General features: G+C 50.0%; 1 protein-coding gene and 1 pseudogene across 1 annotated transcript; one reads left to right on the forward strand and one right to left on the reverse strand.

Annotated features, from left to right (window-relative positions):
• Positions 1–4,727: 4,727 nt before the first annotated feature.
• Positions 4,728–23,238, reverse strand: LOC131751541 (olfactory receptor 287-like). The gene is given in 6 exon segments (XM_067027418.1): positions 4,728–4,813; positions 6,349–6,480; positions 6,483–6,819; positions 6,821–7,389; positions 22,811–23,101; positions 23,220–23,238. Coding segments are annotated over 6 exon segments (1,434 nt in total).
• Positions 23,239–23,864: 626 nt separating this feature from the next.
• On the forward strand, positions 23,865–25,053 carry LOC131751542 (olfactory receptor 6B9-like; annotated as a pseudogene).
• Positions 25,054–25,080: the final 27 nt, after the last annotated feature.

The following is a 25,080-nucleotide window of genomic DNA, read 5'->3' on the forward strand; positions in this document are numbered from 1 at the left end:
CCTGCGTGCCACAACTACTGAGCCCATGTGCCTAGAGCCCGTGCTTTACAACAAGAGAAGCCAATTCAATGAGAAGCCTGTGCTCTGCAATGGGAGAAGCCACACGGTGAGAGGCCCACGTACCACAAAAAAAAAAAAAACAACTGTACACCACAGTCAAGTGGGATTTATTCCAGGTATGCAAGGCAGGACATCTGAAAGCTAACTAATGTGATCTGTCTATAAAGCCTAAAGAAGAAAAATCATATTATATCAATAGATGTAAAAAAAAAAAAAAAAAAGCATTTGACAAAATCCAACACCCATTCATGATTTACAAAACTCTCTCAGCAAACTAGGAATGGAGGGGAACCTCCTCAACTTGATAAATAACATCTTCAAAAAAACCTACAGTTAATATCATACTAATTGTGAAAAACTAAATGCCTTCCATCCTGAGACTGGAAAAAAGACAAAAATGTCCCATCTTACCAGTTATATTCAACATCATACAGGAAGTCCTAGCTAATGTAATAAGACAAGAAAAGGAAATAAAAGTATATTGATTGGGAAGGAAGAAATCCTTCTCAAATGAAATGATTGTCTATGTAGAAAAAAAAATTTTTAAGACAAAAAAACTTCTGTAATAATTACAGTAAGGTTGCAGGATACAAGGTTAATATACAAGATCAACTGCTTTTATATATGCCTATGTAACAGCAATAAACAATTAGAATTTGAAACAAGAAACAATATCACTTACATAAGGACAAAAAATGAAATACTTAGGTATAAATATAACATTATATGTACAAGAACTACATGAGGGAAAACCAGAAAACTCTGATGAGTGAAGTCAAAGAAAATATCTAAATAAATGGAGAGATAGTCTATGCTCATGGACAGGAAGACTCAAACTGTTAAGATGTCAATTCTCTCAGCTTCATTTATAAATTCAGTGTAGTTCTAATCAAAACCGCAGCAAGTTAATTTGTAGATATCAACAAACCGATTCTAAGGTTTAGCATCACAATAGTAAAGACAACAAAGTTGGAGGACTGACACTAGCCAACTTCAAGATTAACTGTAAGGCTGCAGTAATCAAAACAGTGTGGTATTATTGGTAAAGAAAAGACAAATAGATCAATGCAACAGAATAGAGAGCCCAGAAATAGATTCACGTAAATGTAGTCAACTGCTCTTTGATACAGGGTTAAAGGAAATACAGTGGAGCAAAGATAATCTCTTCAACAAATGTTCCTGGAACAACAGGACATCCACATGCAAAAAATAATAAAAAAGGAATCTAGATATTGGCCTTACACCTTTCACCAAAAAATTAATTCAGAATAGATCTCAGAACTAAATGTAAAATGCAAAACTATAAAACTTCCAGATGGTAACAAGAGAAAATCAAGATGACCTTGGGTTTGGTGGTACCTTTCTAAGATACAACACCAAAAGCACAATCCATGAAATAAAAAGGTGATATGTCAGACCTTATTAAAACTAACATTTTCTGCTCTGCAAAAGACACAGCTAAGAAAATGAAAAGACAAGCTACAAACTAGAAAATGTTTGCAAAACATATATCTGACAAAGGACTTGTATCCAAACTATACAAAGAACTCTTAAACTTCAACAGTAAGAAAACAACTCAATTTTAAAATGGGCAAGAGAATCTGAACAGACACCAAAGATGTTATATAGATGGCAAGTCAGCATATGAAAAGATGCTTATTAAGGACTGCAAATTAAAACAACCATGAGGTACCACTACACACCGAGTAGAATGCCTAAAATCCAAAACATTGCCAATGCCAAATGCTGGTGAAGATGTGGAGCAAGAGGAACCCTCATTCACTGCTGGTGGGAAAGCAAAATGGTGCAGCCACAAAAGACATGGACAAAAAGTAAATGCATATTGCTTAGAGAAAGAAGCCAATCTGAAAAGGCTATACATTGTATGATTCCAACTATATGACGTTTTGGAAAAGATAAAACTATAGACTACAAATAATAAATGCTGGAGACGATGTGGAGAAAAGGGAACCCTCCTACACTGTTAGTGGGAATGAAAATCGGTGCAGCCACTATGGAGAACAGTACGGAGGCTCCTTAAAAAAGTAAAAATAGAGCTGCCATATGATCCAGCAATCCCACTCCTGGGCAAATATCCAAAAAAGATGAAAATTCTAATTCCAAAAGATACATGCACCGCGATGTTCATAGCAGCACTATTTACAATAGCCAAGCCATGGAAGCAATCTAAATGTCCATCAACAGATGACTGGATAAAGATGTGTTATCTATATCTATATCTAGATATATACACATATATATGTATATATATATATATAATGGAATATTACTCAACCATAAAAAAGAATGAAATAATGCCATTTGCAGCAACATGGATAGACCTAGAGATTATCATTCTAAGTAAAGTAAGTCAGAAAGAGAAACACAAATATCATATGATATCACTTATATGTAGAATCTAAAAAAAAAACTACAAATGAACTTATTTACAAAACAGACTCACAGACATAGGAAATAAATATATGGTTACCAAGGGGGAAAGAGGGGGGAGGGATTAGTTGGGAATTTGGCATTAACAGATACATACAACTAAATATAAAACAGATAAACAGCAAGAACCTACTGTATAGCACAGGAAACCATATTCAATACCCTGTAATAAACCATAATGGAAAAGGATATGAAAAAGAATATATATATACACATATATATCAATCACTTTTCTGCACACATGAAACATTGTAAATCAACTATACTTCAATAAAAAATTTTAAAAACTATAGAGACAGTAAAAAGATCAGAGGTTGGCAAGGGTTCAGGAAGAGGAGGAGGAGGGGTGAACAGGTGGACCACAGGGGATGTTTAGGGCAGTGAGACTATCCCGTGTGATACTGCGATGGTGGACACATGACGTCTGCATTTGTCAAAACCCACTCAAGCACTCAGAGTGAAACTTAATGTAAATTATGGACTTGAGTTAATAAAAGTGTATCAGTATTGGCCCACCAGTTGTAACAAGTGCACCACACACTAATGCAAAATGTTAATAAGGAAAACTGGGAGGAGGTATCACATGGGAACTCTGTACTTTCTGCTCAACTTTTCTAGAAACCTAAAACTGCTCTTAAAATAGTCTATTAATTTTAAAATCATTAATATTTCTTTATCCTAAAACGAGAGAGAAGGATGAAAAGAGCAGAAAATGCTAAAAGTTTCGTTCTTCTTCACTGACTTACTGCAGCAGGAGAAACCTCCCAGAACCTAGGCTGGGGGCCCAAAGGGCCTAGAATGACTCTCCAGTCCGGACAGGAAAAGGCAGGATGTCGACATGTCCCCGGGGAGAGTGAGCTCGGCCGCCAGGAGTCTGAAGGCTGACACAGTAACATCCACAAGTCGAAGTGCACAATTTTCAACCTGAATGTGAGATGAGCTTCTCTAACGTGTGACTTATCCCCGCCCCACTCTGTCCAGTGCTGCCCATTTTGGAGCCCACACTTGCCAAAGGAAGGTGCACAGCAGCACTAGGTCCCTGAGGGAGATCTCGTGTTCACGCGAATCACTGGGTCACACAACTACACAAAGGTCACCTAACAGTAAATGCTTTGCAGTCCCTGCTGCCCCCGGCCGGAGGCGCACAGTGGCCACCACCCCACCCGCGGGCAGGACAGGGGCTGCGGAGGGAAGCCCGCCTGGAGCCCACCTCTCTGGTCCCCAGACCCCGCTCCCCGGGGAGGGCGGTCGCTGGAGGGCTTCGCACCCTCCCCAGACCCGGCGATGGCAAAGGCGCCCCCACCGCCCGCGTCCTGGGACCCTGGCGGTTCTCAGCACCTCCTTCGGCTTTCAAAACCACCTTATTCCCAAACCTGAGAAGGCGCCACAGCCATCGCCCCGCGGGAGGCCAGGACGGGCGCCTCCTGGACGTGCTGTGGGCCAAGGCAGAGGAGCCGGGTGGGGGCAGGGGCACGGGAGGGAGGGAAGAGCCACTGGGGGGCGGGGCGCGGAGGGCAGGGGCGCCACGCTAACATGGGGGGCTCCTAACTTACTCCATCAGCTTGACAAAGACAGGGACCCATTAAATTTGGACGCTCTTTAATTCGTTATTTGGGAAATAACTTCACAAAAGAGCCAAGACTACGCAAGCATCATTAGCCATGGATGACAGAGATAAACGTGTCCTGCTCTGGCCCAGGGAAGGGGGCCTCCAGGAACCCCGACTTCTTCCCACCAGTGGGAGGTGGCTCCTCTGCTGGGCAGACGTCAGCCACCCCTGCGGGGACCCACCTGTTGTAGGCCTGGATCCCAGCGAGCGCGAGCCGTCAGAGGCCTCTGCCCCGGGCCTGCTTGCGGAGGAGAGAACACACGATGAACACCTGAAGAGGGGCACGTGGGCATCGGATCGTCAGCCGCAGGCCGGGTGTGAGTGGCCGCGGACGGTTTTAAACGGGGGGTCTTCTGGGAGCTGCAGAGGTGGTGCTCGGGCCAAGGCTAAGGGGCAGCAGGCCCGCCAGAAGGCCCGGGTCTGGCGCGCTCCAGCTGTGGTGGGCTCCAGCACCCCCAGACGCCCCACAGAGCGCCCTGAGCACACGCCAGCACCACTAAGCAGGCTCGGGACACTCCGCACAGCGGCGCGGCGCTCAGCCCACCGCCGGGCGGGGCTGGCCTACCCAGTCCCTGGCTGACAGCTGTGGCCACAGTTCCTGGGTGGCTCAGGGCTGAAATTCACTCAGTGCCACGTGGGCCGCCAAGTCCAGGCAACCTGTGGAGCGCGCCATGCCCGTTAAGGGTATTCGGCCTGGAGGAGAATGACCAATTGAGCGCAGGCTCCCAAAACAGAGGCAGGCATCGTGCACGCCTCAGTAAGGTTGAGCCTGCGTTCTCGGGACTTCTCCACCCACGATTCCCCCGAGGTGATCAGTGCATGACAGGTGCAGGTGAAGCCCATTCTGGACGGATGAAAGCCCCCTTTTTGCTAATGTTTATCACAAGGTCAAGAACAATATGCCCAGTCATAACAGAAACTTTGGGTACAAACAGAGAAGGCAAAAATAGTGTTATCAAGAAGTTAGCAGGATGAAGGACAGACTGTTCCCACGAGAAAGAAACTAACCTACTCTTAAACAGAACCTAGAGTGCTTTAACTCCCTGAACTCCCTGGATCTGCATCTTATAAAAGCTGTGCATATAAACAATAAAATTGACACTTGTTTGCAATGGCTCCTGGTGTCCCTCCCGTCCTTGCTCTTTCCTCTTAAACTTTTTCCTCATCCCCTTGCCGCCTGAATTCGAGCCCTCGGTCGTGCTGGCAGCGACACAACCACCCTCACTCCCCGCGCGGTTGGTGGGAGAGTCCGGTCCTCTCAGGGCCCCTGATGGCTGGGCGATCAGGACGGACACTGAGTGGAGGGCACGTCTGTCCCTCTGCCTGAGCTGTGTGTGAAGTGACAGGACAGAGACAAGTGGGTGGCCTGCACTGTTTCATCGGCTAAGTGTGAAAATAGTAGTAGCAATAGCCTCCCTGTCGGGCCCCGTTCTCAGCACTTGAGACACATCAACTCCTTTAATACCCAAAGGGCTCCGTGGGACTGCACCTCCACAATCCCCATGCACAGACGAAGACACAGAGGTTCAGAGTGGTTACGTGACTTGCCCAAGTCATGCTGGCAGAGGGTTGGGTCCAGACACCCAGCTTTGGAGCCCGCTTCTGACTCCACGTGTGCTGCTCCCAGGATAAGTCACGATGGGCTGCCGGCGCACACCAGGCCTCTCACAGAGGCTCCAGACCCCCAACGACCTCGTGTGCCTTATCCACTCAGAGACCGCACCAAGCCCCCTCCCTCCGAGGCCGGCAGGTCCCACCGTCCAGACCCCAGGAGTGTGTGAGACGTGGTGGGAGTGTTCTGAGGCTCCCCGAAGTGAGGCAAACCCCCACACGGCTCCCGAACAGCCCCCACAGGCCGCCTGGCTTCCGCAGAGGTTTGCACCCTATTTCTCTGAGTTCTCCCCTCTGTGGACAAGCCCCCCCGGCCACCAGTGAGGGAGGACTCAGGGGACCGCGGGTGCTGGCAGCGGAGAGAGGCCTGAAGTGTGAGACGGCCCCCTCCTCCCAGACCAAGTAGGGGCTCTCGGGCTGCTCCAGCCCTGGCACCTGGTGGGCAGTGGGTCTGCAAGTACGTGTGGTACTTCTGGGGGGCCGCACGTCCCCGTTTCTCCTCCAGGATGTGTGTCTGGAAGCCCAGAGGGCTGAGCATCCCTTGGCGAGTCCTGTGAAAGGAGCTGTCGGGGCCGGGACTGGGGCTGCCTCCACCGACTGCCTGAGGGTCCCTGTACACGGTGATTTCAGGGTGCTACTTTCAGCCACGCAGAGTGGCCCGCAGGGGCTCGCTTCCCCCCGCAACCACCTCTGCAGAGCGTCGACATCCTTGTTCCTCAGGGCGTAGATGAAGGGGTTCAGCACCGGGGGACGATGGCGCTCAGCACAGTGAGGGCCTTGGTCAGGTCCAGCGAGCTCCCCGCCAAGGCCCTCCCACGCGGGAAGGTGGTAGAGCCGTACCAGATGAGGGCCGCCGCGAAGTGGGACGAGCTGGTGGAGGAGGCCTGCTGCCGGCCCTGGGCCAAGGGGATCCTGACGCCGATGCAGGCAGCGTGAGACAGCGTGATGACGCAGGAGCCCGGGACGAGGCAGAAGGCGATGCTAAAGGACGCCGGCTCCACTGCCCGCGTGTCGCTGCAGGACAGCACGACCCAGGATGCGACGTCGCAGCAGAAGTGGTTGACGATGTGCGAGCTGCAGAAAGAGAGGCCGAGGCCATGAGGCAGCGGGCACGGTGACGGTCGAGAAGCCGCAGAGCCAGGAGCCCGGGGCCGGGCGGGCGGAGGGGCAGGGCGCCACGATGCTGCTGTAGCACAGCGGCAGGCAGATGGCCAGGTAGCGGTCGTAGGCCATCGCGGCCAGCAGGAAGCACCCAGTGCAGCCCAGCGAGAAGACGAAGTACATCTGCACGGCGCAGCCCGCGAAGGAGACGGCTCCGCTCCGCAAGGCGAAGGCGGCCAGGGTCATGGGCACGCAGGCCGCGGTGACCCAGAGCTCCAGAAGGGAGAGGGTGCAGAGGAAGAAGTACATGGGCGTCTGCAGGCGCTGGTGCGCTCCGGCCACGGAGATGATGGCCAGGTTCCCGGCCTCCATGAGCACGTGCACGACCAGGAAGAGTAGGAGGAGCCCGACATGCAGGCCCCGCGGCCCCGGGAAGCCCAGCAGGATGGGCGGCCCCTGCGCGGACACGCTCGGGCTGTGGCCCCAGGCCGGGAAGCGCTGTCGGGACGCGGGCCACCACTTGGCCAGTAAGAGGCACCTCCGGCCAGAAGCCCTCCCTGGGGGTTCAGGAAAGGGGGGCTGCCCTTCCCCGCTCTCTTTGGAATCTACTCACTCGTCCCATAATCCCAGGGCCCCAGGCCGGCCTAGCATCCCTGTGGGAAGGGGAGACAGACGGTGGGTGTGAAGCACTGCGCTGCAGCAGAGCTGCTCAGAGCACAGCATGGACGCATGTCCCTGGCCTCTTGTCACCTGGAGCCCTTATTCTAGACTCAAGACGGCTGGGAAAGGACAGTGCCAAGGTTTCACAAATGAAACTACGTATGGCTCGAGTTTTAGCATTTTCACCCAACAGAACAGATTGAGTCCTAGTGAAGCGCTCCTGCCGCTGTGCGCGGTAAAGGCCCCGCACCCGACGCAGGACGACAGCCTCCGAGGCCTGCGGGGAGCCCTGGCCGGGCCGCTGGGAATGCAAACGGCTGTGTCACCAGCGCCCCCTCCCGGCCGGCAGCTGGACGTCGCTGCGGGGGGCGCCGGCGCTGGGGGAGGAGGCTCGAGGGGAGCCGCGCTCAGTCCCTCGGCGCCGCCCCCTGTCTCGGAACCCGAGGGGGACCTCGACCCCACGGGCACGAGGCCAGAGCCCAGACCCGGCGGCCGCGGCGAGGCAGACGGGACCGGCGGGTCAAGGGCTCCTTGTCCAGATGCTGGACGGTGCCCGGCAGCCACGGCCCCCGAGGCGGTGCTCCGCCCGCCCCCTGCCGCCGCCCCCGCCCCCTGCACGCCCCGCACACGCACCGCCCACTCGTGGGCACAGCACACACACTCACTACCTGGGCCGGCCGTCTGCCTCCGGAGCGCTCACCGCATCCCTGACGGACTTGGGGCCCCGTGGTGTGACCATTTCACAGTGTGACGGCCCTGCTCACACCGGAGTCGGGACACAGATCAGGAAGGAGCTCAGGATTCCCGCCCAAGCCCCGTTTTGCTTTTCCCGGGCACAACCGCTCGGAGCTGAGCCGCAAGGGAGGGGCCTCCGCGCCAACCGCCTTCTAACAGGTGCCGGCTGCCTGCTCGGCCTACCGCTCCCTGGTGACCTGGACGGAGGACGGCGTCTCCCGGCTCACTGCTCCTCAGTCTGGGGTCAGGAAGCAATAAACCCTGTGCCTCTACTTCCTTTGTGTGAGGTACTGAAGCTGCGCCTTCATCAAAAAGGCACAGCGTTTTCCCTTCCCCAAGGTGGGAGCTCGGATGCTGGGGGAGCCACCTGCCGACCCCACGTGCTTGTGCGCCCTCAGCCAGCAGGTCATAATCCGCACGCTCTTAACACACCAGCCACGGCCTCGACACACTTGCCTGTGCCCCCGTCCCCAGCCCCCCAGTGTAGCCAGGGCCGCTGTCCTTAATTAGAGCCCAACGAAATGGCCCGGGTTCCAGCCACGTGCACAGACATCTGCTCGGACCGAGCGCCACGCAGGGGGCGTTCCGACAGAAGCAGACCTCCAGAGGGGCATCTGCAGCGCTGCAGAAAAGGCCGGCGCCCCCGCCAGGTCCCAGGGGTGGGGCCACCATGGGCCGAGTCCTGGAAGGACAGCGGCCCCACCCCGGCCATGACACTGTCTCCTGAGGGTCAGAGCGCTCCTTGCTCGTCCCCTGGACCCCAGGTGGGCACAGACACCTGCAGCCCGCAGGGAGCGCGGTACTGCATGCAGGCGCTGCCTGTCGTGTTGGGTCCTGACTCTGGGGAATTGGGGCTATTTTCTCCTGTTTTTCTCAGCCCTGACTCCAGATAAGCCTCTCATTTAGAAAAGTGCTGAAGATGACCACTGAGAGTTTGAAAGAAAGAAAAAGACACCTCGGCAAGCCCTGCCTTGACTGGGGCTCTAAGAATCCTGCAGCTCTGAATTTCTGAACTCGTGGACGGCTACTCCCGTGCCCTGGAGGTGATGACAGCTCGCCTGCTTCCCCATGTGTGTGCGTGTGCATGTACCTGCAAGTGTGGGGGCCCATGGTGAGGACACCCAGAGCCTGCGGAATCCTCCCTGTCTTGCAAGGGTTCCCTGAGACTCAGAAGACGGGACTAAATGGGGGTCCTACCGTGAGCCCACCATGGGGGAGGGGTGGGGGAAGCCTCCCTGCCGGTCAGCTTGTGGGGACCCAGATGTGGCGTCACTCTCCGGGGTTCTGAGCAGGCTCCAGGACACACACCCCCTGAAGCCACCTGGAGACCAGGAGGCTGAGCACGGGACACCGAGGACACTCCAGGTGAGGCCACGCCCCCGGGTGGGGAGCTGCGTCTGGCCGGCTGACCCTGCCTGCCTGTGAAGGTCCCCTATTGGCTGAGCCACTTGCTTTCCGCTGCCCCCTCCTCTGGAGACATGGAAAGAGGAATAGGGGTCACGGGCTGCTCTGGGTCCCCAGGGAGCAGACAAAACATTCATGCTGCCCTGGCACGTCCATGGCAGTGGCCAGGGGGTGGATCTCGCTGCCGGGGAAGGTGCCCTGATCCACCACCAACGCTGGGTCCGAGTGCGCCCCTGGGCCCACTGCCTGGGCGCCAAATCTGCAAGACTGCTCTGCCCATGCAGCCCTGACTCTGGTCACTCAGGGTGACCGGCACTGGCCCAGCCTTGAAGGAGGGAAGCCAGCGGCTCTCCAGCCGTTATCATGCTCCTCAGGCTGCCGTCCTCGACTCAGATTGTGGCCACAGACACCTGTCACCCCACCTCTTCCAGGGCAACACCTCCCCTGAGCCCGGCTGGCCATCGGCTAAAGTGCTGGCCAGGAGCCCAGACACACGGCTGCCGGCGCTCCAGCTCACAGGCCAGGCAGCAGATGCACCTGATTCAGGACCCCCGCTGCCCACCCACCAATGGTGAGGGCAGGAGGGAGAGTCCCGAGCCCAGCCCTGTCGCACTCGGGTTGCTTCCGCCCTCCATCCAGCCTCCCTGGGGCTCAGGCCTGCAAGGACCCTCTTGCCAGTTACGCAGCTGGCAAGAGCCTGGCCCTGGGAGCTGGGGAGGGGCCCGAGGGTGATCCCGGGCAGCACCCAGCATCCTGAGGGGCCTCTTGCCCTTGGGCTCCACCTGGCAGCCGCTTCTCACCCGCAGCCCAACTACGTCTGCTGCAGGACCCAGCCCCTCGCAGGGCACACTGGACACTGGGTGCTCTTGGCAGGTGCTCCGTGCCTCAGTTTCCCCTCTGTAAACGGGCGATGACACCCCACAGGTCGGTAGGCAAACCACAGACAGCTCCCACCCCCACCGCTGCCCAAGCCTTCCAGGAATAACTGCTCGAGCAAGGCTCCAGCAAGACCCCAGCTGGCGGCTGTTTCCTGCCTGATCCCCTTAGCCGGGAATCCCTTAGGGGCTGCTCCCTTCGCTGGGGACCCCCATCCCAGAATGGACAGGAGGAAGCTGTGACTGGAAAGGAGGAACAGCTGCCAGCCAGGTGGGAGAACCCATCGTCTGGGCTCCGGAGCACTCATGTGGGGTGCACCTCAGGTACACGGAGTCGGGCGCACAGCCACCACGGATGGGGCTGCGTGCCAGTGGTCACGTGAGGCTTGGGCATCGGTGGCAAGGATGCAGCTGCCAGGGGCAGGGGTCCTGGGAGGTGGCGGGAGTGTGCCCCCACCCCCAGCCTGTTCCCCCCTCAGCACTTGGCAGGTGGGCATCAGCCAGAGTGGGTCCTGATGGGGCCCTGGGGACAACGGGCGCCTTGGCAGCCAGGATGTGCACTGACCACTGACCCCCACGGCCACGCTCGGCCTCTAGTGTCCCAATGCCCCGGGGACTCCAACACTACCACGGGGCCACCGCCACACAGGCCCCTAATTGGGAGCTCGTTAAAAGTTGGTGGCAGGTCTCCCCGGGGTGGGAGCATGGCCTCGTCAACTGGCGCCCATGCAGCACTGCCACTTGTCTGGGAAAACACAAGGCCCACTTTCTGTTTGCTTCAATAAACCCTGTTTTCCCAAATCTACTAACACGCTAGGAATTTGGAAGGTGCAGAGGAAAAGCTTTGCAAAGCACAGATGAGTGTGAGGATGTGGTGTGTCACGTGTGCCCACCTGTCCACTTTTAGAGCTCACGTCACAGACACACCACTGAGTCCTTGTTTCTGTTTTTGTTAATTGAGGTATATGGTTGACAAACAGAAAAGCTGTGCATGTTTAATGTACACATCTTGATGAGTTTGAAGATACCTATCCATCCGTGAAACCATCACCATGAACTTCTCGGTTGCCTCTAAAAGTCCCCCCTCCTCTTTGTGTGATGCGAGCGTTTGACGTAAGGCCCACCCTCTTACGCAGCATCTTCCACCGGACACGGTCCATGACTTCACAAGCTCACTGAAGTTGCTTCCCTCAACTGCTCCAGGTCTAACAACTGGATCTCCCATTCCTCCTATATAACTAAAGCCCTTGCAAACATACGTTGAGCAAAAGTTTTTTTCTGTATTTCTGATAATTTCCTTATGATAAAGAAGGGCAGTTCAAATCCGTAATTTCCCACCGAAAAGACCACTCAGGAGGTGACAAGGCCCAGGGGTTTTTTCCCAGAAAGGCCGACCCGGCTGCCAAGCAGGGTACCCAGTGTCCTCTGCAGGCCTGGCCCCCACTGTGGTCCTAGGACCAGCCCCTTCTTCTCCGTGATGGGGATCCTGGTCTCTCCCAGCCGCCCCTGCCCCGGGAGTGAACGTAGGAAGTGTGGAAGGTGCTGAGGACCCATAGGGTTTTCATTCTAGTGACTTGTAATAAGGCGGGGGGGGGCGGGTAGTTAAGAAAGAGTGGCCAGAGGGAGAGTGTGCAGACACTCCTTTGTGAGGGGGGGAGGCGTCTACTGTAAGCTCCAGCCAGAGTAAAATGGCAAGGAAATAAAGCACCCAACTTGGAAGGAAGAACTGAAAGTATCTCTGTTCCCAGGTGGCGTGATCCTTTATTAGAAAACCTCAAAGAATCTACACCCCAAAACTTGCTAGAATTAATAAATGAATTCAGCAAAGTTTCAGAATACAAAATCAATGCACAGAATCAGCTGTGTTTCTGAAATAGCAATGAACAATTCAAAATGGAAATTAAGAAAACAACTGCATTTACAACAGGATCCAAAAGAATAAAATATCTAGAAGTAAATTTAACCAAGGAGGTGAAAGAATACTGTACACTGAAGACTACAAAACAGTGTGGAAAAAAAATAATGAAAGCATAAATAAAAGGAAAGATATCCCATGCTCATGGATTAGATGACTTAATATTGTTAACATGGCAATACTACTTCAAATGATCTACTGACTCAATGCAATCCGTATCAAAATTCTAATAGCCCTTTTTGCAAAACCGGAAAAGCTGGTTCTCAAACTAATACGGAATAGCCCCAATTAGCCAAAACAGTCTTGAAAAAAAACAAAGTCTTATGACTCACACTTCCTGATTTCAAAACTTACAAAGCTATAGTAGCCAAAACAGTGTGGACTCGAATAAGGATAGATGTATAGACCAACAGAATAGACTTGATAGTCAAGAAGTAAACCCATACATCTATGGTCAGTCGATTTCTGACAAGGGTACCAAGACCATTCAATGGGAAAAGAATAGTCTCTTCAACAAGTGGGATCTCCACCTTCAGAAGAATGGAGTTGGACTCCCACCTCTCACAAGATACAAAAATTAACTCAAAATGGATCAACAATGAAAATATGTGTTAAAACTATAAAATTCTTAAAAGAAAACATGTGAGTAAATCTTTATGACCTGGATTTGGCAAAGGATTCTTAGATAAAACACCAAAAGTAAGAGCAACAAAAGAAAAAAACAGATGAATTGAAATTCATAAAAATCAAAAACTTTTGTGCATCAAAGAACACTATCAAGAAAGTGAAAACAGTCCCTCCCATCAGGAAGCTTGCACAAGCCTCTTAGATAGCCTCATCTACCAGAGGGCAGACAGCAGAAACAACAAGAACTACAATCCTGCAGCCTGTGGAATTCACAGAAAGATAGACAAAATGAAAAGGCAGAGGACTACTAGATGAAGGAACAAGATAAAACCCCAGGAAAATAACTAAATGAAGTGGAGATAGTTAACCTTCCAGAAAAAGAATTCAGAATAAGGACAGTGAAGATGATCCAGGACCTCAGAAAAAGAATGGAGGCAAAGACCGAGACGATGCAAGAAATGTTTAACAAAGACCTAGAAGACTTAAAGAACAAACAGAGATGAACAATACAATAACCGAAATGAAAAATACACTAGAAGGAATCAAAATCAGAATAACTGAGTCAGAAGAATGATAAGTGACTTGGTGGAATTCACTGCCGCAGAATAGAATAAAGAAAAAAGAATGAAAAGAAATGAAGACAGCTTAAGAGACCTCTGGGACAACATTAAACGCACCAACGTTTGCATTACAGGGTTCTCAGAAGGAGAAAAGAGAGAGAAAGGACCCAAGAAAATATTCAAAGAGATTATAGTCAAAAAATTCCCTAACATGGGAAAGGAAACAGCCACCCAAGTCCAGGAAGCACAGAGAGTCCCAGGCAGGATAAACCCAAAGAGAAACACACTGAGACACATAGTAATTAAACTGATAAAAATTAAAGACGAAGAAAAATTATTAAAAGCAACAAGGGAAAAACAACAAATAACATACAAGGGAACTCCCATAAGGTTAACAGCTGATTTCTCAGCAGAAACTCTACAAGCCAGAAGGCAGTGGCATGGTGCATTTAAGGTGATGAAAGGGAAGAATCTACAACCAAGATTACTCTACCTGGCAAGGATCTCATTCAGATTCGACAGAGAAACCAAAAGCTTCATAGACAAGCAAAAACTAAGAGAATTCAGCACCACCAAACCAGCTCTACAATGAATGCTAAAAAGAACTTCTCTAAGTGGGAAACACAAGAGAAGGAAAGGACCTACAAAAACAAACCCAAAAGCAGCCGCGTAGCACAGGGAGATTAGCTCGGTGCTTTGTGACCACCTAAAGGGGTGGGATAGGGAGGGTGGGAGGGAGATGCAAGAGGGAGGAGATATGGGGATATATGTATATGTATAGCTGATTCACTTTGTTATATAGCACTAACTAACACACCATTGTAAAGCAATTATACCCCAATAAAGATGTTAAAAAAATAAAAAATAAAATACCTAGGAATAAACCTACCTAAGGAGACAAAAGACCTGTACTCAGAAAACTGTAAGACACTGATGAAAGAAATCAAAGATGACAGAAACAGATGGAGAGATATACCATGTTCTTGGATTGGAAGAATCAATATTGTGAAAATGACTATACTACCCAAAGCAATCTACAGATTCAATGCAATCCCTATCAAATCACCAATGGCATTTTTTACAGAACTGGAACAAAAAATCTTAAAATTTGTATGGAGACAAAAAAGACCCTGAATAGCCAAAGCAATCTTGAGGACAAAAAATGGAATTGGAGGAATCAGACTCCCTGACTTCAGACTATATTACAAAACTATAGTAATCAAGGCAATATGGTACTGGCACAAAAACAGAAATATAGATCAATGGAACAGGACAGAAAGCCCAAAGATAAACCCATGCACCTATGGTCAACTAATCTATGACAAAGGAGGCAAGGATATACAATGGAGAAAAGACAGTCTCTTCAATAAGTGGTGCTGGGAAAACTGGACAGCTACACGTAAAAGAATGAAAGTAGAACACTCCCTAACACCATACACAAAAATAAACTCAAAATGGATTAAAGACCTAAATGTAATACCAGATACTATAAAACTCTTAGAGGAAATCATAGGAAGAACACTCTGTGACATAAATCACAGCAAAAGCCTTTTCAACCCACCTCCTAGAGTAATGGAAATAAAAACAAAAATAAACAAATGGGACCTAATGAAACTTAAAAGCTTTTGCACAGCAAAGGAAACTATAAACAAGACCAAAAGACAACCCTCAGAATGGGAGAAAATATTTGCAAATGAATCAACAGACAAAGGATTAATCTCCAAAATATATAATCAGCTCATGCAGCTCAATATTAAAAAAACAAACAACCCAATACAAAAATGGGCAGAAGACCTAAATAGACATTTCTTCAAAGAAGACATACAGATGGCCAAGAAGCACATGAAAAGCTGGTCAACATCACTAATTATTAGAGAAATGCAAATCAAAACTACAATGATGTATCACCTCACACCAGTTAGAATGGGCATCATCAGAAAATCTACAAACAACAAATGCTGGAGAGGGTGTGGAGAAAAGGGAACCCTCTTTCACTGTTGGTGGGAATGTAAATTGATACAGCCACTATGGAGAACAGTATGGAGGTTCCTTAAAAAACTAAAACGAGAACTACCATATGACCCAGCAATCCCACTACTGGGCATATACCCAGAGAAAACCATAATTCAGAAAGACTCATGTACCAAAATGTTCATTGCAGCTCTATGTACAATAGCCAGGACATGGAAGCAACCTAAATGTCCATCGACAGATGAATGGATAAAGAAGATGTGGCACATATATACAATGGAATATTACTCAGTCATAAAAAGGAATGAAACTGGGTCATTTGTATAGACGTGGATGGACCTAGAGACTGTCATACAGAATGAAGTAAGTCAGAAAGAGAAAAGTAAATATCATATATTAACACATATATGTGGAATCTAGAAAAATGGTACAGATGAACCAGTTTGCAAGGCAGAAATAGAGACACAGATGTAGAGAACAAACGTTTGGACACCAAGGGGGTAAAGGAGGGTGGGAGGGGGGTGGGATGAATTGGGAGATTGGGATTGACATGTATACAGTAATATGTATAAAATAGATAACTAATAAGAACTTGCTTATAAAATTAAAATAAAATTCAAAACAAAAACAAAAAAAAACACCCCTCCAAAAGACAAAGAAAATGAAAACATAACTCACAAAGTGAGACAAATATTTGCAAATCATGTATCTAGTAAGGGTCAGTATGCAGACTGTAGAAAGAACTCTTACAGCTTAACAACTAAAAGACAAACAATCCAATTTAAAATGAGCAAAGGACTTGAATAGACATTTCTCCAGAGAAGATGTACAGATGGCCAACGTGAAAAGATGCTCAGTGTCATCAGCCATCAGGGAAACACAAGTCAAAAACACAATGAGATACCACTTCACACCCACCAGGGCGGCCATATATTTTTTAAAAAACAGAAAATAACAAGCATTGGTGAGAACGTAGAGAAATCAGAACGCTTTCTAGTGAGGATGTAAAATGGTGCAGCTGCTGTGGAAAACAGTTCGGCACTTCCTCAAAAAGTTAGACATAAAATTATCAAATGACGCAGAAATTCCACTCCTAGATATATATCCAAGAGAACTGAAAACTGGTACTCAAGCAAATACTTGTACACGAAGGTCCGTAGCAGCACTAGTCACAATCGCCAAAAGGTAGAAACAACCCTAAGAGATGGATAAAGAAAGAAAAGTTGGTATATACTTACAATGGAATATTATCCAGTCATAAAAAGGAATGGAGTATTGATTCAGGCTGCAACATGGATGAACCTTGAAAACATTAAGCTAAATGAAAGAAGCCAGACACAAAATGTTACATTTCATATGATGTCATTTATATGAAATATCTAGGATAGGTAAATCCACAGACAGAAAGCAAATTGGGAGCTGACTGGTTCGTTTTATGTTATGTGAATTTCACTTCAATTTTTAAAAAGGAAAAAGAAAAGAATGTCAAAAAAGAAGGAAGTACTTAAAATATTTCCATGAATATATAGATGAACATTATTCTAACCTCAGAGTAGCCAAGAATGTCCTTTAAAAGAATGTGAATCGGGCTTCCCTGGTGGTGCAGTGGTTGAGAATCCACCTGCCAATGCAGGGGACACGAGTTCGTGCCCCGGTCCGGGAGGATCCCACATGCCGTGGAGTGGCTGGGCCCGTGAGCCATGGCCACTGAGCCTGCGCGTCCGGAGCCTGTGCTCCGCAACGGGAGAGGCCACAACAGTGAGAGGCCTGCGTACCGCAAAAAAAATAAATAAATAAATAAATAAAAATAAAAGAATGTGAATCAGGGACATCCTTGGTGGCGCAGTGGTTAAGAATCTGCCTGCCAGTGCAGGGGACACAGGTTCGATTCCTGGTCCGGGAAGATCCCACATGCCGCAGAGCAACTAAGCCCGTGCGCCACACCTACTGAGCCTGCGCTCTAGAGCCCATGAGCCACAACTACTGAAGCCCATGTGCCACAACTACTGAAGCCCATGTGCCACAACTACTGAAGCCCATGAGCCTAGAGCCCATGCTCCAAAACAAGCGAAGCCACCGCAATGAGAAGCCCTCACAACGCAATGAAGACCCAACACAGCCAAAACTAAGTTTAAAAAAATAAAATAAATTTATTAAAAAAAAGAATGTGAATCGTAAAAAATATGTATTGAAAATTTTGACTGTGTTAAAATTATGACCTTTAACACCTCACCAGAGAAGATATACAGATGAAAAAGAAGCCTATGATAAGATGGTCAACAAAATTTGCTAGAAAATTGCAAATCAAAATAAGCAGGGATTTCCCTGGAGGTCCAGTGGTTAAGACTCCACACTTCCAATGCAGGGGACACGGGTTCCATCCCTGGTCAGGAAACCAAGATCCCACATGCCCCACAGCACAGCCAAATAAATAAATAAATAAAATGTTTAAAAAGGAGATACCACTACACACCTATAAGAACAGCTAGAATCCAAAAGCCTGACAATGCACAATGCTGGCAAGGGTGTGGAGCAAAAGGTCCCTGCGTCATTGCTGGCGCGAAAGCCAATGACAAAGCCACTTGGAAGATAGTTAGGCAGCTTCCTAAGAGCTAAATGTAGTCCTGCCGTCTGACCCGGCAGTCACACTCCTAGGTATTTGCCCAACTGATCTGAACATTTATGCCCACAAACAAACCCTGCACGCTAGCGTTAACAGCAGCTTTATCCGTAATCACCCCAAACTGGGAGCAACCAACATGTCCTTCAATAGGTGAGCAAATAAATAAACTGTGGTCCATTTAGTGCTAATTCCATACAGTGGAATGTCATTTAGCACTAGAAAGAAATGAGCTAAAAAAAAAAAGAAAGAAAGAGAGAAATGAGCCATCATGCCACGAAAAGACATGGCTGAATCCTAAAGGCACATTGCTAACTGAATGACACCTGTCTGAAGAGGCTACACACCGTGTGATTCCAATTTTATAACATTCTGGAAAAGGCAAAGCTGTGGAGACAGTAAAGGTCAGTAACTGCCAAAGAGTCGGGGGAGGAGAGAGGGTTTAACAGGTGAAGTTCAGAGGATTTTCAAGGCAGCGAAACTATTCTGTGATAGTGTAATGGTGGATACGTGATACTGATACTTGTTAAAACCCATAGAACTCTACCATACAAAAAGTGAACTTCAATGTATATAAACTTAAAAAATCATTTAGGAGGCTCGGGAGCTCTAGATGGAGTGCAGAAGGTGGCAAACAATTGAACTGTACGAGGAATGCAAGAACAACCTCAGGGCAGGGCGTGGGGTGTACAGGCCCGGTCTAAGTAACCTTGGAAATGAGTGGAGTCTGTCAGACCAATGGCAGGAGAAATGACACAGCACTGTGCTCTCGTTGACAAAGGTTTCTCCTAACAGAGGACAGGTTAACAATTCTAACACCACTTTGCATGTCCACTGGAATTGGACAATTAAGTTAACGCATGGCGGGCGCAGCTGCAGCCCGGGGCTTCACTGTCGGAGCGGACATTTATAGATAAGCACAGCAAGGAGGATGCAATGGTCCATGTGGAGACGGACCAGAGGCGGAGACATCAGTAAGGTCTCATGTTTCGCTTAGCACAGCTACAGGTGTTACATACAGAAATACGTGTGGAAGTGTGTGCACAGAGGTTACTGTACACACAGGCCTCCTTGCTCTGTCAGGCAAGAGGGCCTAGAGGTAACAGTGCCCTGGTAGCGACAAGCACTGCTGACGCCCAGAGGTTGCTTTTTTTTTTTTTTTTTGGCCACGCCTCATGGCACAAGAGATCTTAATTCCCTGACCAGGGATCGAACCTGTGCCCGCTGCAGTGGAAGCTCGGAGTCCTAACCACTGGAGCGCCAGGGAAGTCCCCAGAGGTTGGTTTCTACTATCATCGTCTAATAAAAGGCGCCAGGGCTCCTTGGGAAAATGGCTGATTCCAGGTATGGCAGGAAATGTGCAGGATGGGCCTGGGGCATCTCAGCACCAGAAAGTAAGGACTCAAAAGAAAAGCCAAAATGACGGGGCGTGTCCAAGGGGCCCAGGAATCATCTGAGAGCTCCCAGTGACAAAAGCTGGGGTGGTTCAAGCAACAAAATAATGAGAATAGCATCAGGTTATAACCCAAAGTCTGAAATAAAATCCATGAGTCTGTACTGATATAAAGGACTGATTGGATAAATAAAGAAATGAGGAGAAAAGACAAATCTTCCGTGCAAAAGAACTGCAAGTGATTTAGCTCTATATTCCTTTCTCAAGGAGGGAGAGCGTGACCCCCGCCCCGACTCCTTAAGTGTGGGCTGATGTAATCACCTCCTTCCAGAGAGGACAGTGTGGAAGGCTTGTGGGTAACCTGACAGGAGAGATGACACACGGCCTCAGCCAGGTGATCAAGGTCAACATCAGCAGTGATGATCCTTGTTGACAGTATGGACCTCTGATATGACATGATGAGAAGGGCATTTTATCTCTGTGGTCTTCCCCCCAAAGATCCATAACCCCAGTCTAATCATGAGAAAAACATGAGACAAACCCTAATTTGGGGACATCCTATAAAAGAGACTACCCAAACTCCTCAAAACTGTCAAAAAGAAAGAAAAGTATGAGAAACTCACAGCCAAGAGGAACCTAAGGAAACGTGACAACTAAATGTAATATGGTGTTCTGGATGGGATGGATCCTGCGACAGAAAAAGAACATTGGGTAAAAACTAAGGAAATCCAACTAAAGTATGGACTTTAGTTGATAGTAATGTATCAATATTGGTTCATGAATTGTAACAAACGTACCCCACACTAATGTAAGATATTAGCATTAGGGGAAATTGGGTATGCGGTGTATGGGAACTGTCTGTACTAGATTTGCAACTTTTCTATAAATCTACAACTGTTCTAAAACAACTGAAAAATTAAGAACTTCCGTTCATTAAAAGACATCTTAAAGGAACTGAGAAAAGCTATAAACTGGGGAGAGATATTTGCAAAACATGGTAAAAATTTAAAGAACACTAATGAAGGAATCAAAGACGAACTAAAAAATGAAGAGAGAGACCATGTTGATGGATTGGAAGATTCAATATTGTAAAGATGTTAATTCTCCCCAAACTGATCTAGATTCAATGCAATTCCAATAAAAATTACAGCAGAATTTTTTTCATAGAAATCAAGTAGCTGAATCTAAAATTTATGGACAAGCTAAGCAACTAAAAGAGCCAAAGCTACTTTGAAGAACAAGAACAGTCAGAGCACTCACACCAGCTGGTTTCAAGCCTATAAAACTGTCATAATCAAGGCAGTGTGGTATCAGAGAGAGGACAAACTTAGAGACAAATGGAACAGAACTGAATCCAGAAATAGACCCATCAACACAGATCACTTACCAATACAGGCCCATATTCTAGAGCATAAAATAAATCTCAAACTCCAAAAGATTCAAAATTATGCAAAGTATGCTCTCTGATTACAATGAAATTAAAATATCTGGAGAAATATCTCCAGAAAATCTCCAAGTATTTGGAAATTAAATAACACTCTTCCAGACAACCATGGTCTATCTATATAATGGAACGGGCACAGACAGCCTGGACATGCCTCAAAAACATGCTGACAGAAGCCAGAGAAAAAAGAGGCGATATTGGGTGGTTCCGTTTCTCTTACATTCTAGAAAAAAATAAAATTAAGCTATGAAGAAAAGAATCAGAACACTGGTTACCTCGAAGTGGGGAATTAAGGGTTGACTGGGAAGGAGCATGCTTCTGGGGTGAAGGAAGTTTGTATCTTGATGAAGTGCGGGTTCCATGCGTGTGTGCATTCGTCAAAACTCATCAAACTTAACACTTAAGGTCTGTGCACTTCACTATGTAAATTACACCTCAATAAAGAAATTTAGAAAACGATATAAAGAGAACTCCTGCAAATCAGTAAGTAAAAGGTGGCACCATGGAGAGAAATGGGCAAAAGACACACACACACACACACAGGCATCTCACAGAAGCAGAAACACTCACTGACACTAACCATATCAAGAGAAGCAGGGAAAGACAATTGACAGTGAGATGCTATTTTTACCCTCTAAATTGGCAAATATTAGGAAATCCACCACACCATCTGTTGGAGAGGATGTAGTTCAATGGTAGGAGTGTAATTACTACAGCCACTTTGATGAAAGAACTTGGCATTTTCTTGCAGTTGCATGTGAAGCTCAGCCCCAGCACTCCCAGTCGTAGGGGTAGCTGCAAGAGAAACACTGGCACCCAAAGCGCAGGAGCTGCTGCGCACAAAGAACAAGTTCACAAATCATGAGGCGGATACGATAGAATGTTACTGCACAGATGTCAGAATGAATGCAGTACAGCTACCAAAAAGGGTAAGAATCTTAGCACAAAAAAAGCAAGACCCAGAAGACAGCATGTAGCATGATACCCTTTGTTATGACGTTTGAATACAAGCAAAACTAAGCAATGTGTTATCTATAATTAAAATGCTTTAGGCAGCAGGGGAACCCCCGTGAGTGGCCCCTCTGAGAGGGAAGGAGGGTGGCAGACGGGCGGAACTAAGGTCACTTATTAGCCGCTGTGTGGGTCTTGAGTGGAGAGCAGGTTTACAAGAGTCCCTTACCTTAATTTATACAAACGAACAAATAAATGCTCTGCATGGAGAGGAAATAAAACGAGTGCTATCGGGTAGCAGCCCTTCCCCTTTGGACCTCAGGGAAGGGCCTTGAGACTGGGAGCCGGTCTCAAGCGTCACCAGGGCCAGGGCACCTGGAGGGCAGGTCACAGGCCAGGCTCTACTTGTCCTGTGGGGAAGGTGGGAAGCCCCCCACCCCTTATGTCATATTCCACCCTCACGGTCCCTCCATGGACCCTACAAATTGCTCTGAGAGTCCCGCTGTGGTGCGTCCTCCAGAAGACAGGGCTGGGGGGCAAGGCCTCTAATGAGCCACATAAAAGCCACGTGGGCCCTGAGGCAGCAGGACCCAGTGAGCTGCGGCACTTCCCCTAGACCCTCTCTGGAGACCTTCTTCGAGGGGAGGGGTAGGGTGGGCTGGCAGTGACCTTGGTCTTGAGGCAAAGGACCTGGGGGTGCTACGAGGGCAGCACCTTCCGGGTGCCCCCAACACCTGCCACCAAGTTGCATGGCATAGACAGCAGGGCACGGGCTCCTGGAGCCCCCAGCCCTGATGCCCCGTGTCCAGGCTGGCCCACCAACCCCGGTTCTGCAGCCCCTTCTCAGTCCCAGCCTCTTCTGCCACATCGCTGATGGGTCTCACATCGCCAGGGGTTGGATCACAGTCCTCAGTGCCCTCTGCACCCCCCACCAGCTTTGAGCCCTCCTGCAGCCCCTCCCCACGGGGCTGGGCACCGGGCGCTATCAGTGGGGGTCTCCGAGCCCCTTCAAGGTGAGCCAAGAGCAGCCACCACCTCAGTCCCGGCGCAGGGTCGCCCAAGAAGTACACATGCCGGCAGGAATGACCCTCCACCTCCAGCGCGCCCCCTGGTCCTGCTGGACAGACCCCGACCTCGCAGAGTGGGGGAGGGGCTGAAGAGGAGCTGAAGCCCCAGGAGCCCCTCACCCACCAGTGGGGAGCACTGCCCGGCTCCGCCCCAGCCTGCCACACCTCCCTGCCGCTCGCCCATCCGTCGGACACTCAACTCCTGGGCGTCCTGGCACGAAAGTCCCAAACTCCACGGCCCTCGAAAGGCTCTGAGTGGACCGATTCCACCATCCCCCAAAGGCCACTTTGATGCTCAGAAAACACAGGCTAAAGACCTCAGGCTGCTTCAAGGAGAGTCACGTGGGGACACCAAAGTCGGGATGAACCCTCCCACCCCCTCCAGCCCTGCGTTTTGCTCACCCCTGGAGAGCCAGCTGGCCATCTGATGGAAGTGGTGTCCTTCCTGAGGCGCGAGGGGCGCTGGCCAGAGAGCAGCATGGAGCGGCCGTCCCTGGGGGCCCGCGTGGGGGAGGCCAGGGAAGCGCCCAGACACGCAGCCTCAGATGGCACGCCAGGCAGGCAGAAGGGGTCTTCTCTCCTGCTCTGCGCACACATGCACCCGTGTGTGCGTGTGTGCGCGTGCGTGCGTGCCTGTGTGCGTGTGTGCGCGTGCGTGCGTGTGTGTGCGTGCCTGTGTGCGCGTGCGCGCGTGCGCGCGTGCGTGCGTGTGTGTGTGTGTGCGCGCGCGCGCATGGGCACACGCACTCCCACGCCTGTCCGTGTACCTGGCGCTGAGACAGGGAACAGTACGCACCTGAGAGCATCCACATGAGTGTGGTGGTAGGAGGTGTATCTGCGCGCACTGGTGCGCAGGCGCCAAGGCCCCCTTGCCAGGTGTTAGCTCGGGGCGAGGTGCGTGCTGGGCTGAGAGGAAGTCAGTGCTGCAGCAGCTTTGAGAAGGGTTACAGTGCCCCCATGCAGCTCTCATGACCCGGCCCCCTGCCCAGCACACATCACACCTGCATCTCTCTGCTGTCCAGGGTACTCAGAAGCGACCCCCCTGCCAGGGAAGGCTCTGAGAAACTCCACCAACTCCACTGAGACCTTGGTGACAGATGTCATCCTGCTGGGCTTCCCTGAGCTGTGCCACCTTCAGGGGCTGCTGCTCGGGTCACTCTTCACGATCTACATGGTGACTCTCCCGGAGAGCCTGGCCATCGTGGTGACCATGAAAGCCAGACGTCCACTGCACACACCCGTGTACTACTTCCTGGCCAACCTGTCAGTGCTGGAGACCCTCTACACCTCGGTCACCAGCCCCAAGCTGCGGACTGGCCTCCTGGTCTCGGCGAGGACCATCTCCTTCTCGGGCTGCCTCACCCAGCTGTTCCTCTCCCTCTCCCTTGGCTCCCTTGAGTGCTTCCTCCTGGCCACCATGGCCTGTGACCGGTTCCTGGCCATCTGTCACCTGCTGCACTAGCCAGCCATCATGGACTCGAGGCTCTGCTGAGTCTAGCCCTCAGCGCCTGGCTGGGTGGCTTCCTGGTCTCCTTTTGTCCATGGCTCTCACCTCCTGCCTCAGGCTCTGCGGCCCCAACGTCCTCAACCACTTCTCCTGTGACATCTCACGCGGGCTGCAGCTCTGCTGCTCTGGCACCATCACCATCGAAGTGCTGGACTTCGTGGCAGCCCTGGCTGTGCTCGCGACCGTCCTGCCAGTGACCGTGGCCTCCTGGGCCCACATCGTGGCCAAGGTGCTGAGCATTCCAGGAGGGTCCGGCTGCCAGAAGGCCTTCTCCACCTGTGCTTCCCACCTGGCGCTGGTGGCCATCTTCTACACCACCACCATCTTCATGTACGCCTGGCCTCACGCCGTCAGCTCCTTCGACTTTAACGAGCTGGTGTCCGTGGTCTACTTGGTTGTGACCCCACGGCTCAACCCCAACATCTACTGCTGCAGAACCATGGCACCAGGGAGGCCCTGGCCAAACTCCACCAGGCCCCTGGCCCCTCCTAGCACCAGCTGCAGGGGGAGGAACTTCAA

Source organism: Kogia breviceps, chromosome 2 (genome assembly GCF_026419965.1).
Source record: "Kogia breviceps isolate mKogBre1 chromosome 2, mKogBre1 haplotype 1, whole genome shotgun sequence".
Classification (NCBI taxonomy): domain Eukaryota; kingdom Metazoa; phylum Chordata; class Mammalia; order Artiodactyla; family Physeteridae; genus Kogia; species Kogia breviceps.